Consider the following 16,678-nt stretch of genomic DNA (forward strand, 5'->3'; position numbering starts at 1 on the left):
GTGAGTGAGTGGTGAGTGAGTGGTGAGTGAGTGGTGAGTGAGTGAGTGAGTGGTGAGTGAGTGGTGAGTGAGTGGTGAGTGAGTGAGTGGTGAGTGAGTGAGTGAGTGAGGTGGTGAGTGAGTGAGTGAGGTGGTGAGTGAGTGAGTGAGGTGGTGAGTGAGTGAGGTGGTGAGTGAGTGAGTGAGGTGGTGAGTGAGTGTGAGGTGGTGAGTGAGTGAGGTGGTGAGTGAGTGAGTGAGGTGGTGAGTGAGTGAGTGGTGAGGAGTGAGTGGTGAGTGAGTGTGGGATCTTGACCGCCCTGTGAGTGAATGAATGAGTGAGTGGTAGGTGTGTTGGCACAGTAGGGGGGGGTGGGCACAGGTGGTGCATCCGCCACTCATCTCAGTCAGCAGTCGGTCGACCCGTGGCACCTGCTGGGTCTGCCCCGTGACCTCCTGCCGGCGGGCGTTCGACACTTCACGTGGTAGCCTCAAGGTGCACATAGCCTGGCACAAGCGCCGTGGTGACGTCACCGCCACTTAGTGGCTAATGTTGTTGTTGGTGAGCGAGTGGTGAGTGAGTGAGTGAGCGGTGAGTGATGAGTGAGTGATGAGTGAGTGGTGAGTGAGTGAGTGAGCGGTGAGTGATGAGTGAGTGATGAGTGAGTGGTGAGTGAGTGAGCGGTGAGTAGTGGGTGATGAGTGATGAGTGAGCAGTGGGTGATGAGTGATGAGTGAGCAGTGAGTGATGAGTGAGTGGTGAGTGAGCAGTGAGTGATGAGTGAGTGGTGAGTGAGCAGTGAGCGAGCGGTGGGTGAGCGAGCGGTGGGTGAGTAGCGAGCGAGTGAGTGAGTGGTATTTTGACCGCGCCCTGTGCCCTGTCCTGCTATAGTGAGTGAGTGGTGAGTAAGTGAGCGAGTGGTGAGCGAGCGAGTGAGCGAGTGCTATTTTGACGCGCCCTGTGCCCTGTCCTGCTATCGCGAGTGAGTGAGTGGTGAGTGAGCGAGTGAGCAGGTGAGTGAGTGAGTGGTGAGTGAGTGGTGAGTGAGCGAGTGGTGAGTGAGTGGTATTTTGACGCGCCCTGTGCCCTGTCCTGTTATCGCGAGCGAGCGAGTGAGCGAGTGAGCGAGTGAGTGGTGAGCGAGTGAGCGAGTGAGTGGTGAGTGAGTGAGCGAGTGGTGAGCGAGTGAGCGAGTGAGTGGTGAGTGAGTGAGCGAGTGGTGAGCGAGTGAGTGAGTGGTGAGTGAGTGAGCGAGTGGTGAGCGAGTGAGTGAGCGGCGAGTGAGTGGTGAGCGAGTGGTGAGTGAGCGAGTGGTGAGCGGGTGAGTGGTGAGTGAGTGGTATTTTGACCGCGCCCTGTGCCCTGTCCTGTTATCGCGGGTGAGCGGGTGAGTGAGCGAGTGAGTGAGTGAGCGAGTGAGTGGTGAGTGAGTGGTATTTTGACCGCGCCCTGTGCCCTGTCCTGCTATCGTTGTTGAAGGCCCGAGGACTTGAGGCGCGAGTTTGGTCGCTATGGCCCCATCGTAGATGTGTACATTCCGCTTGACTACTACACGCGGCGGCCACGCGGATTCGCTTACGTGCAATATCCTTTACCAGCAACCGCCGCAACCGCTACCACCAGCAACGCAACCACCACCATCGCAACCACCACTATCATCGCAACCAGCACCACCACCATCGCAACCAGCATTGCAACCACCACCACCATCGCAACCACCACCACCATCGCAACCAGCACTATCATCATCGCAACCAGCAATGCCACCACTATCATCATCGCAACCAGCACCACCACTATCATCATCGCAACCACCACCACCACCATCGCAACCAGCACCACCATCGCAACCACCACCACCGCAACCACCACTATCATCATCGCAACCACCACTATCATCATCGCAACCACCACCACCATCGCAACCACCATCGCAACCACCACCACTATCATCATTGCAACCAGCAATGCCACCACTATGATCATCGCAACCACCACCACCACCATCGCAACCACCACTATGATCATCGAAACCACCACCACCATCGCAACCACCACCACCATCGCAACCACCACTATGATCATCGCAACCACCACCATCGCAACCACCACTATGATCATCGCAACCACCACCATCGCACCCACCACTATGATCATCGAAACCACCACCACCATCGCAACCACCACCACCATCGCAACCACCACCACCATCGCAACCACCACCACCATCGCAACCACCACCACCATCGCAACCACCACCATCGCAACCACCACCATCGCAACCAGCACCACCACCATCGCAACCAGCACCACCACCATCGCAACCAGCACCACCACCATCGCAACCGCTACCACCATCATCGCAACCACCACCATCGCAAGCACCACCATCGCAACCAGCACCACCATCGCAACCAGCACCACCATCGCAACCAGCACCACCATCGCAACCAGCACCACCATCGCAACCAGCACCACCATCGCAACCAGCACCACCATCGCTACCACCACCACCACTATCATCATCACAACCACCACCACCATCGCAACCACCACCACCATCGCAGCCAGCACCACCATCATCATCACAACCACCACCACCATCATCATCGCAACCACCACCACCATCGCAACCACCATCGCTACCACCACCACCATCGCTACCACCACCACCATCGCAACCACCACCACCATCGCAACCACCACCACTATCATCATCGCAACCAGCACCACCACCATCGCAACCAGCACCACCACCATCGCAACCAGCACCACCACCATCGCAACCGCTACCACCATCATCGCAACCACCACCATCGCAACCAGCACCACCATCGCAACCAGCACCACCATCGCTACCACCACCACCACTATCATCATCACAACCACCACCACCAGCGCAACCACCACCATCGCAGCCAGCACCACCATCATCATCACAACCACCATCATCGCAACCACCATCATCGCAACCACCACCATCGCAACCACCACCACCATCGCTACCACCACCACCACCATCGCTACCACCACCATCGCAACCACCACCACTATCACCATCACAACCACCACCACCATCGCAACCACCACCGCTATCATCATCGCTACCACCACCACCATCGCAACCACCACCACCATCGCAACCACCACCACTATCATCATCGCAACCACCACCATCATCACAACCACCACCACCATCGCAACCACCACCACTATCATCATCGCAACCACCACCACCATCACAACCACCACCACCATCGCTACCAGCACCACCACTATCATCGCAACCACCACCACCATCGCAACCAGCACCACCATTATCATCACAACCACCATCATCACCACAACCATCATCACCACCACCACCGTCACCACCGCGGGCAAAAGAGGTGGTGGGGGTGGGACTGCCAGCCTCAAGAGCTCGCACAAACACGCACGTGCGCGCACGCACAGACGCACACGCACACATGTACACACGTACACACACGTGCACACACGCGCACGCACACGTACTCACACGCGCGCACACGCACACACACGTACACATGCACGCACACGCACGCACACACGGGGGTGGGGGATGAGGGGGGGTGATCCCCCCAGACCCCAGCAGGTGAGTTGGGGTCGTAGGGTCGTGTAGCCGTGGTGATGCGTGTCTGTGTCTATGTGCGTGTCTGTGTGTGCGTGCGTGTCTGTGTGCGTGTGTGCGTGTCACCGCGTGTCACCGCGTACTTGGTGAGGGGGGGGGGCCCGAGGGTGCAGGGTTTTGGGGGGGGAGGTAAACCCCTTTGACTGCCGTTTGTGTCTCTGTCGTCCCAGATGCCTCCGTGCCGTGTGCCCCCCACCCAGTTTGTCACAAAGTGGGGGGGGGCATGGAGCTCGGCAGGGTTAGAGGCACGCTAACGCGGCAAGGTCAAAGGTCAAAGGCCAAGGGGTGCCAAGCAAGGCCAGAGCCTCAAGCAAGATAAAGGCAAAGTGCCAAGCAAGGCCCCCCAAGCAAGGCAAAGTGCCGAGGTGCCAAGCAAGGTCAAAGGTCAAAGAGCAAACCAAGGCAAAGTGCCGAGGTGCCAAGCAAGGTCAAAGCACAGAGCCAAGCAAGGTCAAAGGTCAAAGCACAGCCAAGCAAGGTCAAAGAGCAAAGCAAGGCAAAGTGCCGAGGTGCCAAGCAAGGTCAAAGAGCCAAGCAAGGTCAAAGGCCAAGGTGCCAAGCAAGGTCAAAGCACAGAGAGCCAAGCAAGGTCAAAGAGCAAAGCAAGGTCAAAGGCCAAGGTGCCAAGCAAGGTCAAAGCAGAGAGCCAAGCAAGGTCAAAGTTCAAAGCAGAGAGCCAAGCAAGGTCAAAGAGCAAAGCAAGGTCAAAGAGCAAGGTGCCAAGCAAGGTGCCAAGCAAGGTCCCCCGCCTCTCTCCCAAGGCCTGCCTCAAGCACCAAGCAAGGCTCAAGCCTGGCACAAGCGCCTTGCATTTGGTTTAGTTGACGCTGCTGCTGCTGATGCTGGTGGTAGTGGTAGTGGTGCTGCTGATGCTGCTGATGCTGCAGCTGCTGATGCTGCTGCTGCTGCTGCTGCTGCTGATGCTGATGCTGCTGATGCTGCAGCTGCTGATGCTGCTGCTGATGCTGCTGCTGATGCTGCTGGTGGTGGTGGTGCTGACGCTGCTGCTGCTGATGCTGCTGATGCTGCTGATGCTGCTGATGCTGATGATGATGCTGCTGCTGCTGGTGGTGGTGGTGGTGGAGATGTCCCTGCCGATTGGCAAGGCTGTTGTCCACCCCACCCACGCCCCCCTCCCATGAAGCCCAAAGAGCGAGGGGGGTGGTGGTGGCTCTTGAGGGGAGTAGGAGGGGAGGAGGAGGCGGGGGTCTCTCCCCGTGGCTCTCGTAGCGAGCGAGGTGGTGGTGGGGGGGGGAGAGGCGCCGAGTATCCTGAGAGGCACGGCCACACGTGGGTAGAGGAGGGGGAGGGAGGGCGTTGATGTGGATGGGTGGTGTGGTGTGGTGGTGGTCGTGGTGGTGGGTGGTGTGGTGGGTGATGGGGTGGGTGATGGGGTGATGGTGAATGATGTGGTGAAATGTAGAGGTGGGAGTGTGGAGGCGAGGTGTGGCAAGCTGTAAGCCCCAGGCTACTCCCCCATCAACCAGAGGCGAGGAGTGGTGGTGGTGGTGATGATGGGGGTGGTGGTGGTGGTGGTGGTGGTTATTGATGCCGCCATCGAAGATGCACATCAGTGGAGGGATGCATGCAAGGCCGGTGAGTCAGATGCCTTCTATGGTACTGGCTGAAGTGGCCGCTTGGGATAGAGTCATCTTGTTGGGTGACTTCAATGCCCGAGTTGGTCATGATGCTGGCACCTGGTCTGGAGTGATTGGAAGGCATGGGCCAGATCAGCTCAATAACAACGGTAGGAGGCCGCTTAATTTCTGGGCAGCCCATGGGCTTGTAATTACCAACACGCTGTTCCGGCATCGGCGCATCCACACAACATCATGGATGGGGTCCAAGCAAGAACATCTGCTGGACTACATGTATGTACATATGTGTAGTGAACTTCTTTCACACCATACGTAGTCAACGGCGGATGATGCTGGCCCATGTCCTTGACACCAGGACCTACCGTGGGAGTTGATCTCCGTTGATCTGCCCACTGACCCATCCGTTAGATGCGCCTGCCATTCTTCCACTCCGGTGGTTGGTGTACACCCAGGACCCCATTCAAACCCACAGTGGGGCCTGGTCTCGGCTAACTGATGAAAGTTGCAAGCGAGAATTGAATCGTCGCAGGCGGCTGGGGTTGGCATCGTCCCCCATCTCCTCCTGATGCCGACGGGAAATGGGTGAGGGAGTTGTTCCGTCTGGCTGAGAAAAAGCGACAGGCCCACTCTCATCGGCTACAGCATCCCACGTCAGAGAATGAGGAGGCTTGCCGCAGCCTTCGCTCGGAGGTTCGTAGAGCCGTGAGGCGCTGCAAGGATGGGTGATGGTCGCGGGTTGCTGAGCAGATGGAGTCTGCATCGGTAGCCCGCGATCACAAATCACTTTTCAACTCCATAAAAAAAGTAACTTGCAGCGTCACCACCTATCAACCACCATCAGGAGAAAGAACGGTGATCTGATCTCTGACCCCCAGGAACAGGCCTGCACATTTGCTGAGCATATTTCTCCTTAAGATCTTGGGGGAGGGGAAACCCCTCGGCTCAGAAAACATCACGGGGCAAAGTGGGGATGACCCTGCTAGGGTTACCATGTCTCATTTATTGGAAGAAGTCACCCCCTGTGAGTGGCTGGCTGAGGTGCCATCTGTTGAGGAAGTACTGAAGGCGATCCGGGGACTTGAGACCAGGAAAGGCACCGGGCAGAGATGATCTCCCAAGCGAAATGCTGAGGGAGGGTGGCGTTTGTGCACAGCCTGCCCTATATGACATCATAACAACAGTCTGGACCACTGGACGGGTTCCGCAGGATTGGAATGATGCCCTGGTGGTCCCCCTCTTTAAGGAGGGGGACCGCACAGACTGTAACAACTACAGGGGCATCTCACTCCTCAGTGTGTCCTGGGAGAGGTCTTATGATGAAGGTGGACATTGTAGTGCTGGGTGATGGAAGTGATGATCTGATGGTGGTGGTGATGTGGTCGTTGTGGTTATTGTTGCAGTGTTTGTGCGGGATGTGTCAACCTCTGCATGCACGCCCTACCTCTTGACACCACCACCTGCTGCTGCTACTAACACTGCTGCTACTGCTGCTGCTACTAACACTGCTGCTACTGCCGCTGCTACTAACACTGCTGCTACTACCGCTGCTTCTACCGCTGCTACTACCGCTGCTGCTACTATTGCTGCTGCTACTACCGCTGCTACTAACACTGCTGCTGCTACGACCGCTGCTACTAACACTGCTGCTGCTACTACCACTGCTACTAACACTGCTGCTGCTATTACCGCTGCTACTACCGCTGCTACTAACACTGCTGCTATTACTACCGCTGCTACTAACACTGCTGCTACTGCTACTACTGCTGCTGCTACTACCGCTGCTGCTACTATTGCTGCTGCTAAAACCGCTGCTGCTACTACCGCTGCTACTAACACTGCTGCTGCTACTACTGCTGCTACTACTACCACTGCTACTACCACTACTGCTACTATTGCCGCTGCTGCTACTACTGATACTACTGACGCTGCTGCTACTACTGCCGCTGCTGCTGCTACTACTGCCGCTGCTGCTACTGCTACCACTGCTACCACTGCTGCTACCACTGTTGTTGTTGTTGCTGCTGCTGCTGTTGTTGTTGTTGCTGCTGCTGCTGGCAAGGTGAGGTTGTCCTTAACGTGGAGGCTCCAGGTTTGAGGATGTCCGTGACGCCGAGGACGCCATGTACAACCTGGACCGCAAGTGGGTGTGCGGGCGTCAGATCGAGATCCAGTTCGCAGAGGGAGACCGCAAGAGTGAGTATCACCGTGGTGGTGGTGGTGAGTGTGGTTGTGAGTATGGTGGTGAGTGTGGTGGGTGGTGGGTGTGGTGGGTGTGGTGGGTGTGGTGGGTGTGGTGGGTGGTGAGGGTGGTGAGGGTGGTGGGTGTGGTGGGTGGTGGGTGTGGTGAGTGTGGTGAGTGTGGTGGGTGTGGTGGGTGTGGTGGGTGGTGAGTGTGGTTGTGAGTGTGGTGGGTGGTGAGGGTGGTGAGTGTGGGGTGTGGTGGGTGTGGTGGGTGGTGAGTGTGGTGAGTGTGGTGGGTGTGGTGGGTGGTGGGTGTGGTGGGTGTGGTGGGTGTGGTGGGTGGTGAGTGTGGTGGTGGTGGTGAGTGTGGTGGTGGTGAGTGTGATGGGTGGTGAGTGTGGTGGTGGTGAGTGTGATGGGTGGTGAGTGTGGTGGTGAGTGTGATGGGTGGTGAGTGTGGTGGTGAGTGTGGTGGTGAGTGTGGTGGTGAGTGTGGTGGTGGTTGGTGTGGTGATTGTGGTGGTGTGTGTTTCTGTATCTCTACATGTGTATGTATATCTGTATATGTATGTCTGTGTGTGTATGTATATCTATGTGTATCTCTATGTGTGTGTATCTCTGTGTGTGTGTATCTCTCTGTATGTATATCTGTGTGTGTGTATATTTGTGTGTGTGTATGTGTGTCTCTCTGTGTGTGTATTTGTGTGTATGTATCTCTCTGTATGTGTGTGTATGTATGTGTGTGTATATCTGTGTATGTATATATGTGTGTATGTATCTGTGTGTGTGTATATGTATCTATGTGTGTGTATGTCTGTGTGTGTGTATCTGTGTGTGTGTGTATCTGTGTGTGTGTGTATCTGTGTGTGTGTATCTCTCTGTATATCTCTGTATATCTGTGTGTATCTCTCTCTCTGTGCGTGTGTGTGTATCTCTCTGTGTATGCCTCTGTGTGTATCTGTGTGTATATGTATATATCTGTGTGGGTGTATATGTATGTGTGTATCAATGTGTGTATCTCTCTGCGTGTCCCCCAGCCCCGAACCAGATGAAGACGAAGGAGCGACGCCGCAGCTCCCCGCGCTACGACGAGCGGCGGCGTCGCTCGCGCTCGCGCTCCTACTCACCACGGCGCCGCTCGCGCTCACCACGCTCACCACGCTCACCACGCTCACCACGCTCGCCACGCTCACCACGCTCGCCCGCACCCGCTCCACGCAGAGAGCGCGGCGCCGGCGGGGGGCGGCGCCGCTCGTACTCGCCACGCAGGTGACGCTGTGACACACGGTGACACGCACACGCACACACGGTGTGACACACACACACGCTGTGACACACACACACACAGTGACACACACACGGTGACACACACACGCTGTGACACACACTGACACGGTGACACACACACTGACACGGTGACACACACACACTGTGACACACACACACACACGGTGACACACACACACGGTGACACACACACACGGTGACACACACGCTGTGACACACACTGACACGGTGACACACACTGACACGGTGACACACACACTGTGACACACACACACTGTGACACACACACACACACGGTGACACACACACACGGTGACACACACACACGGTGACACACACACACGGTGACACACACTAGCACGGTGACACACACTAGCACGGTGACACACACTAGCACGGTGACACACAGTGACACACACACTCAGTGACACAAAGTGACACACATAGTGACACGCTGGTGGCCGCTGTCTCTGTAGGAAATCTCGCAGTGAGACCCCCAAGAAACGGAGAGAGAGCGGCAGCCGCTCACCCGACAACAACAAGTACTCACCACCACCACCACTCACCACAACTACTCACCACTACTCACCACCACTCACCACCACTCACCACTACTCACAACTACTCACCACCACTACTCACCACTACTCACCACCACCACTACTCACCACCACCACTCACCACCACTACTCACAACTACTCACAACTACTCACCACCACCACTAGCACTCACCACTACACTCACCACTACACTCACCACCACCACTACTCACCACTACTACCACTCACCACCACTACTCACGACTACTACCACTCACCACCACTACTCACGACTACTACCACTCACCACCACTACTCACCACCACTACTCACCACCACTACTCACCACCACTACTCACCACCACTACTCACCACCACTACTCACCACCACTACTCACCACCACTACTCACCACCACTACTCACCACCACTACTCACCACCACTACTCACCACCACTAATATTGCTGCTCACTACCACCACTACTCACTGCGGGTGGCCACGTGGAATGTTCGAGCGATCACTGCGGAGGAGAGGCTGCCACTCCTCTGTCGGGAGCTGGACCGGTACCTCCTGGATCTCTGTGGCATTCAGGAGGTTCGGTGGACCGGCTCTGGCTCCTGCCACCATGAGGGGTGGACAGTCCTCTACTCGGGGCAGGAGACTGCCAAACAACAGGGAGTGGCTCTTCTTTTGAACAAAAGAATGAAGGGGGCGTGGGAGCGTGGCGGTGAGGTGTGAGAAGCTGTAAGCCCCAGGCTACTCTGGGCTCGCCTTCCCATCAACCGGAGGCGAGGAGTGGTGGTCGTGGTTACTTATGCCCCCACCGAAGACGAACATCCGTGGAGGGATGCAGGCAAAGCCGTTTGAACAGATGCCTTCTATGACCTCCTGTCACAGGTACTGGCTAAAGTGGCCACTCGGGACAGAGTCATCTTGTTGGGTGACTTCAATGCCCGAGTTGGTCATGATGCTGGCACCTGGTCTGGAATGATTGGAAGGCATGGGCCAGATCAGCTCAATAACAACGGCAGGAGGCTGCTAGATTTTTGTGCAGCCCATGGGCTTGTAATTACCAACACGCTCTTCCGGCATCGGCGCATCCACACAACATCATGGATGCATGCCGGGTCCAAGCAAGAACATCTGCTGGACTACATAGTGACGGACCAGCGGATGCGAGCCCATGTCCTTGACACCAGGACCTACCGTGGAGCTGATCTGCCCTCTGACCATCGACTAGTCATCTGTAAGATGCGCCTGCCATTCTTCCACTCCGGTGGTGGGTGTACACCCAGGACCCCATTCAAACCCATAGTGGCATGGTCTCAGCTAGCTGATGAAAGTTGCAAGTGAGAATTTCATCATCGCTTGCGGCTGGGGTTGCTATCGTCCCCCACTCCTGCTGATGTTGAGGGTAAATGGGCGAGATTTAGGACTGTGACTCATGCAGCTGCAATGGCTGCTTTGGGTACGTGGTCCAAACCTCCCCAGAAACCCTGGCTGACAGAGGAGGTGTTCAGGTTAATTGAGAAAAAGTGACAGGCCCACTCATCGGCTACAGCATCCCACGTCAGAGAATGAGGAGGTTTACCGCAGCCTTCGCTCGGAGGTTCGGAGAGCCGTAAGGCGCTGCAAGGATGGGTGGTGGTCGCGGGTTGCTGAGGAGATGGAGTCTGCCTCAGTGGCCCGCGATCACAAATCACTATTTAACTCCATCAAAAAAGTAACCTGCAGCGCCACACCTATTACCATCATCAGGGGAAAAAATGGTGATCCAATCTCCGACCCCCAGGAACAGGTTTGCCATTTTGCTGAGCATTTCTGTGAGGTCCTGGGGGAGGGGAATTCCCTCAGCCTGGAAAACATCACGGCACAAAGTGGGGATACCCCTGCTGAGGCTGCGGTGCCTCAAATATTGGAAGAGGTCACCCCCTGTGTGAGTGGCTGGCTGAGGTGCCATCTGTTGAGGAAGTACTGAAGGTGATCCGGAGTCTGAGACCAGGAAAGGCACCGGGCAGAGATGATCTCCCAAGCAAAATGCTGAGGGAGGGTGGCGTTTGTGCACAGACTGCCCTACATGACATCATAACAACAGTCTGGACCACTTGACGGGTTCCGCAGGATTGGAAGGATGCCCTGGTGGTCCCCCTCTGTAAGAAGGGGGACCGCACAGACTGTAACAACTACAGGGGCATCTCACTCCTCAGTGTGCCTGGAAAGGTCCTGGCAAGGATTATTCAACATCGCCTTGCTAGGCACGCTGAGGAGAGGCTTGCGGAACCCCAATGCGGTTTCAGGAAAGGGCGGTCCTGCACAGATGCCATATTCTCTGTCCGTCTGCTACAGCAGAGGTGTAGGGAATTCCAACAAGACCTACATCTCTGCTTTATTGACCTGGTCAAGGCCTATGATACCATCAGTAGGCCTGGGCTCTGGGTTGTTCTTCGTACTTTCGGAGTCCCTGATCCTCTGCTCACGATCATTAAGGACCTTCATGATGGTGAGCGGGTCCGGGTAAAACTACGTGGCCGGGATTCAGAGCCTTTCCCTGTACACCTTGGGGTGCGACAGGGATTTCCTCTGGCTCCCACATTATTTAACATCTATTTTGACCGTGTAGTTCGTGAAGCCTTCAATAGCTGTACCAGGGGAATTTCCATTTGGTACAGATATAATGGGAGGCTGATCAACGCCCCGGTGCGATCAAGGGATTGCTCCCTATTGGTCAACCATGTTATGTATGCCGATGATTTGGTAATAGCTGCTCATTCAGAAGAGGAGTTGGAGACGCTGCTGCTGAGACTGGAGCGTGCCACTAAGAGGTTGGGCCTTGCCATCAGCCCCACCAAAACTGAGCACCTGCCTTGGTATTTTGTACCATCGGACACTCCACCCCCACAACTCCCAATCGGTGATGGGGCAGTTGTGGAGAGAGTGGAGAGTTTCCCATACCTGGGCAGTGTGCTTATGACCGGCTCCGGTTTGGCAGCAGAGGTCTCACTCCGAATCAGTCGAGCGGAATTATCTTTTCATCGGTTGCGTAACGCTGTGTGGAAGCTACTTGGTCTGTCGCTCCGCACGAAGCTTCAGGTCTTCTCGGCCACAGTAATTCCCTCCCTTCTTGAGAAACGTGGACCCCCTAATGGAACATCTTTGCCAGTTGGAAATATTTAGGCTGGCCTGCCTACGATCCATCCTGGGTTTAACCAGGCTGGATTGTGTGAGGAGCTCACAAATCCTTGAAAAGATCTGGGCAAAGTCCCATCGGTGAGCTCCTCCGGCAGGCAAAGGCTGCGTTGGCTGGGTCATGTAGCCCGCATGCCCAGCCACCGCATGCCTAAACAGCTTTTGTTCGGCTGGATAGAGGGGTCTAAACGGGCGCGGCACGGGCTAGAGAAGAGCTGGAGTGACGTGGTACAGGAGGACGTGGAGCTGAGTGGACTTGCCGATGACTGGTACCAGCGGTGTCAAGATCGGCCTCAGTGGAGGAGGCTCGTGAAGGAAGCTACTGGGCAGTTGGAGGCAGTCGCCCTCCAGCAACAACGGAGGGTGGAGGAGCGACGCTCACAACAACGAGCGGAGCGCCGGGTGGCTAAAGCACAGCAAGTTGGCACAGTAGGGGGCACAGGTGGTGCATCAGCCAGTCATCTCGGTCATCTCGGTCAGTCGACCCGTGGCACCTGCTGGGTCTGCCCCGTGACCTCCTGCCAGCGGGCGTTCGACACTTCACGTGGCCTCAAGGTGCACATGGCCTGGCGCAAGCGTCGTGGTGACGTCACCGCCACTTAGTGGCGAATGGCGGTTATTGTGTTGTGTGTGCACTGGCCCCAACAGTGTTACAGGCTACACGGGGGATCTTTGTGATGCTGAGTTCTGAGTGGGGAGTGCTGAGTGTGGTGCTGAGTTGCTGTGCCGAGTGTGGTGCCGAGTGTGGTGCCGAGTGTGGTGCCGAGTGTGGTGCCGAGCGCGGTGCCGAGCGCGGTGCCGAGCGCGGTGCCGAGCGCGGTGCCGAGCGCGGTGCTGAGTGTGGTTGCCGTGCCGTGTGTGTTGCAGGAAGCGGCAGTCGTCCTCCAAGTCTCGCTCACCGTCTCTCGACAAACTGAAGAGTCGCTCACCCAGCCACGAGCGTCCACGCACTCACCCTCGCGACTAGTCGCTCGCCCACACGCTCGCCCACACGCTCGCCCACACGCTCACCCACACGACTAGACGCTCGCCCACACGCTCACCCACACACACGCTCACCCACACGCTCACCCACACACTCACCCTCGCGACTAGACGCTCGCCCACACGCTCACCCACACGCTCACCCCACCCACACGCTCACCCACATGCTCGCCCACACGCTCACCCACACACACGCTCACCCACACGCTCACCCACACACTCACCCTCGCGACTAGACGCTCGCCCCACGCGCTCACCCACACGCTCACCCACCCACACGCTCACCCACATGCTCGCCCACACGCTCACCCACACGACTAGACGCTCGCCCACACGCTCACCCACACACACGCTCACCCACACGCTCACCCTCGCGACTAGACGCTCGCCCACACGCTCGCCCACACGCTCACCCACCCACACGCTCACCCACACGCTCACACACACTCAATGACCCTCACCCACACACTCACCCACACACTCACCCACACGCTCAATAGCCCTCGCCCCCACGCTCACCCCGATCTGGCCGCCACGTTTCCGCAGGAGAGAGTTTAGCGGCCACGGCTGAGATGATGGGTCGCTGGCTGTGTGTGTGTAGCTTCAGCGGCTGTAGTTTGTAGTTTTTGTAGCGGTAGCTGTGAGTGAGGGTCTCTGTAGAGGTGTACAAGCTGTGACGCCTGTTCTGTAGCTCGTTGTTTTTTTTTACTTTTTGAGTCTCGTCTGGAGACACGGGGGGGGGGGGAGGAGGACACGGGGGGGGAGGAGGACACGGGGGGGGGAGGAGGACACGGGGGGGGGGGGGGTGGGGATGGCTGATGAAGCAAGAGACGGGAGACAGACGTACAGACAGACGGACAGACAAACGACAGAGTTTTCATATTGAGTTGGAATATTAACTTCCTTGTCAAACAATAAAAGAAAGACGCCGGTCCATGTCGCCAATTTACAAACGTCTTGTCCGTGTCATTTTGTCGGTGTGGTGGTTGCAGTGGGTGCAGTGGGTGGTGGTGGTGTGTGGTCTTGGTGGGTGTGGTCGGTGGTCTTGGTGGGTGGGTGGGGGTGGTGGTCTTGGTGAGTGTGGTGGTGTTAGTGGGTGTGGTGGGTGTGGTGGTGTTGGTGGGTGTGGTGGGTGGTCGTGGTGGGTGTGGTGGTCTTGGTGAGTGTGGTGGTGTTGGTGGTCGTGGTGGGTGTGCTGGTCTTGGTGAGTGTGGTGGTGTTGGTGGGTGGTCTTGGTGGGTGTGGTGGTGTTGGTGGTCGTGGTGTTGGTGGGTGGCCTTGGTGGGTGGCCTTGGTGGGTGGTCTTGGTGGGTGGTCTTGGTGGGTGTGGTGGGTGGTCTTGGTGGGTGGTCTTGGTGGGTGGTCTTGGTGAGTGTGGTGGTGTTGGTGGGTGTGGTGGGTGTGGTGGATGGTCGTGGTGGGTGTGGTGGGTGGTCGTGGTGGTGTTGGTGGGTGTGGTGGTCGTGGTGGGTGTGCTGGTCTTGGTGAGTGTGGTGGTGTTGGTGGTCGTGGTGTTGGTGGGTGGCCTTGGTGGGTGGTCTTGGTGGGCGTGGTGGGTGGTCTTGGTGGGTGTGGTGGGTGGTCTTGGTGGGTGGTCTTGGTGAGTGTGGTGGTGTTGGTGGGTGTGGTGGATGGTCGTGGTGGGTGTGGTGGGTGGTCGTGGTGGGTGTGGTGGTCTTGGTGAGTGTGGTGGTGTTGGTGGTCGTGGTGGGTGTGGTGGTCTTGGTTGGTGGGTGTGGTGGTCTTGGTGAGTGTGGTGGTGTTGGTGGGTGGTGTTGGTGGGTGGTCTTGGTGGGTGTGGTGGGTGGTTTTGGTGAGTGTGGTGGTGTTGGTGGTCGTGGTGGGTGTGCTGGTCTTGGTGAGTGTGGTGGTGGTGTTGGTGGGTGGTGTTGGTGGGTGGTGTTGGTGGGTGGCCTTGGTGGATGGTCTTGGTGGGTGTGGTGGGTTGTCTTGGTGAGTGTGGTGGTGTTAGTGGGTGTGGTGGGTGTGGTGGGTGGTCGTGGTGGTGTGGTGGGTGGTCGTGGTGGGTGTGGTGGTCTTGGTGAGTGTGGTGGTGTTGGTGGGTGTGGTGGGTGGTCGTGGTGGGTGTGCTGGTCTTGGTGAGTGTGGTGGTGGTGTTGGTGGGTGGTGTTGGTGGGTGGTGTTGGTGGGTGGTGTTGGTGGGTGGCCTTGGTGGATGGTCTTGGTGGGTGTGGTGGGTTGTCTTGGTGAGTGTGGTGGTGTTAGTGGGTGTGGTGGGTGTGGTGGGTGGTCGTGGTGGTGTGGTGGGTGGTCGTGGTGGGTGTGGTGGTCTTGGTGAGTGTGGTGGTGTTGGTGGGTGTGGTGGGTGGTCGTGGTGGGTGTGGTGGTGTTGGTGGGTGTGGTGGGTGGTCGTGGTGGGTGTGGTGGTCTTGGTGAGTGTGGTGGTGTTGGTGGTCGTGGTGGGTGTGCTGGTCTTGGTGAGTGTGGTGGTGTTGGTGGGTGGTCTTGGTGGGTGTGGTGGTGTTGGTGGTCGTGGTGTTGGTGGGTGGCCTTGGTGGGTGGTCTTGGTGGGTGTGGTGGGTGGTCTTGGTGGGTGGTCTTGGTGAGTGTGGTGGTGTTGGTGGGTGTGGTGGATGGTCGTGGTGGGTGTGGTGGGTGGTCGTGGTGGGTGTGGTGGTGTTGGTGGGTGTGGTGGTGTTGGTGGTCGTGGTGGGTGTGCTGGTCTTGGTGAGTGTGGTGGTGTTGGTGGTCGTGGTGTTGGTGGGTGGCCTTGGTGGGTGGTCTTGGTGGGTGTGGTGGGTGGTCTTGGTGGGTGGTCTTGGTGGGTGTGGTGGGTGGTCTTGGTGGGTGTGGTGGGTGGTCTTGGTGAGTGTGGTGGTCTTGGTGAGTGTGGTGGTGTTGGTGGGTGTGGTGGATGGTCGTGGTGGGTGTGGTGGGTGGTCGTGGTGGGTGTGGTGGTCTTGGTGAGTGTGGTGGTGTTGGTGGTCGTGGTGGGTGTGGTGGTCTTGGTGAGTGTGGTGGTGTTGGTCGGTGGTGTTGGTGGGTGGTGGTGGTGGGTGTGGTGGTCTTGGTGAGTGTGGTGGTGTTGGTGGGTGGTGTTGGTGGGTGGTCTTGGTGGGTGTGGTGGGTGGTCTTGGTGAGTGTGGTGGTGTTGGTGGTCGTGGTGGGTGTGCTGGTCTTGGTGAGTGTGGTGGTGTTGGTGGGTGGTGTTGGTGGGTGGCCTTGGTGGATGGTCTTGGTGGGTGTGGTGGGTGGTCTTGGTGAGTGTGGTGGTGTTAGTGGGTGTGGTGGGTGTGGTGGGTGGTCGTGGT

The 16,678-nt window shown here is 57.4% G+C and overlaps 1 protein-coding gene across 5 annotated transcripts; it reads left to right on the forward strand.

The window, feature by feature from the left end:
* The first annotated feature begins 1,149 nt into the window (after positions 1-1,149).
* LOC144740297 (uncharacterized) lies at positions 1,150-13,759 on the forward strand. 5 transcript variants are annotated; one of them, XM_078623167.1, is made up of 6 exons: positions 3,891-4,168; positions 4,219-4,895; positions 7,317-7,420; positions 8,446-8,677; positions 9,172-9,237; positions 13,290-13,759. In XM_078623167.1, exons 2-6 carry the CDS (start codon positions 4,768-4,770, stop codon positions 13,387-13,389), a joined length of 630 nt encoding a protein of 209 aa, XP_078479293.1. In that variant the 5' UTR covers positions 3,891-4,168; positions 4,219-4,767; the 3' UTR covers positions 13,390-13,759. The 5 variants fall into 5 exon arrangements, with proteins under 5 accessions (XP_078479297.1, XP_078479293.1, XP_078479295.1 ...); XM_078623169.1 differs by having other exon boundaries at positions 4,315-4,895; XM_078623171.1 differs by lacking the exons at positions 3,891-4,168; positions 4,219-4,895 and adding an exon at positions 1,150-1,564.
* The last annotated feature ends 2,919 nt before the right edge of the window (positions 13,760-16,678 follow it).

Source organism: Lampetra planeri, unplaced genomic scaffold (genome assembly GCF_965212315.1).
Source record: "Lampetra planeri unplaced genomic scaffold, kcLamPlan1.2.h2 scaffold_203, whole genome shotgun sequence".
Taxonomy (NCBI): Eukaryota; Metazoa; Chordata; class Hyperoartia; order Petromyzontiformes; family Petromyzontidae; genus Lampetra; species Lampetra planeri.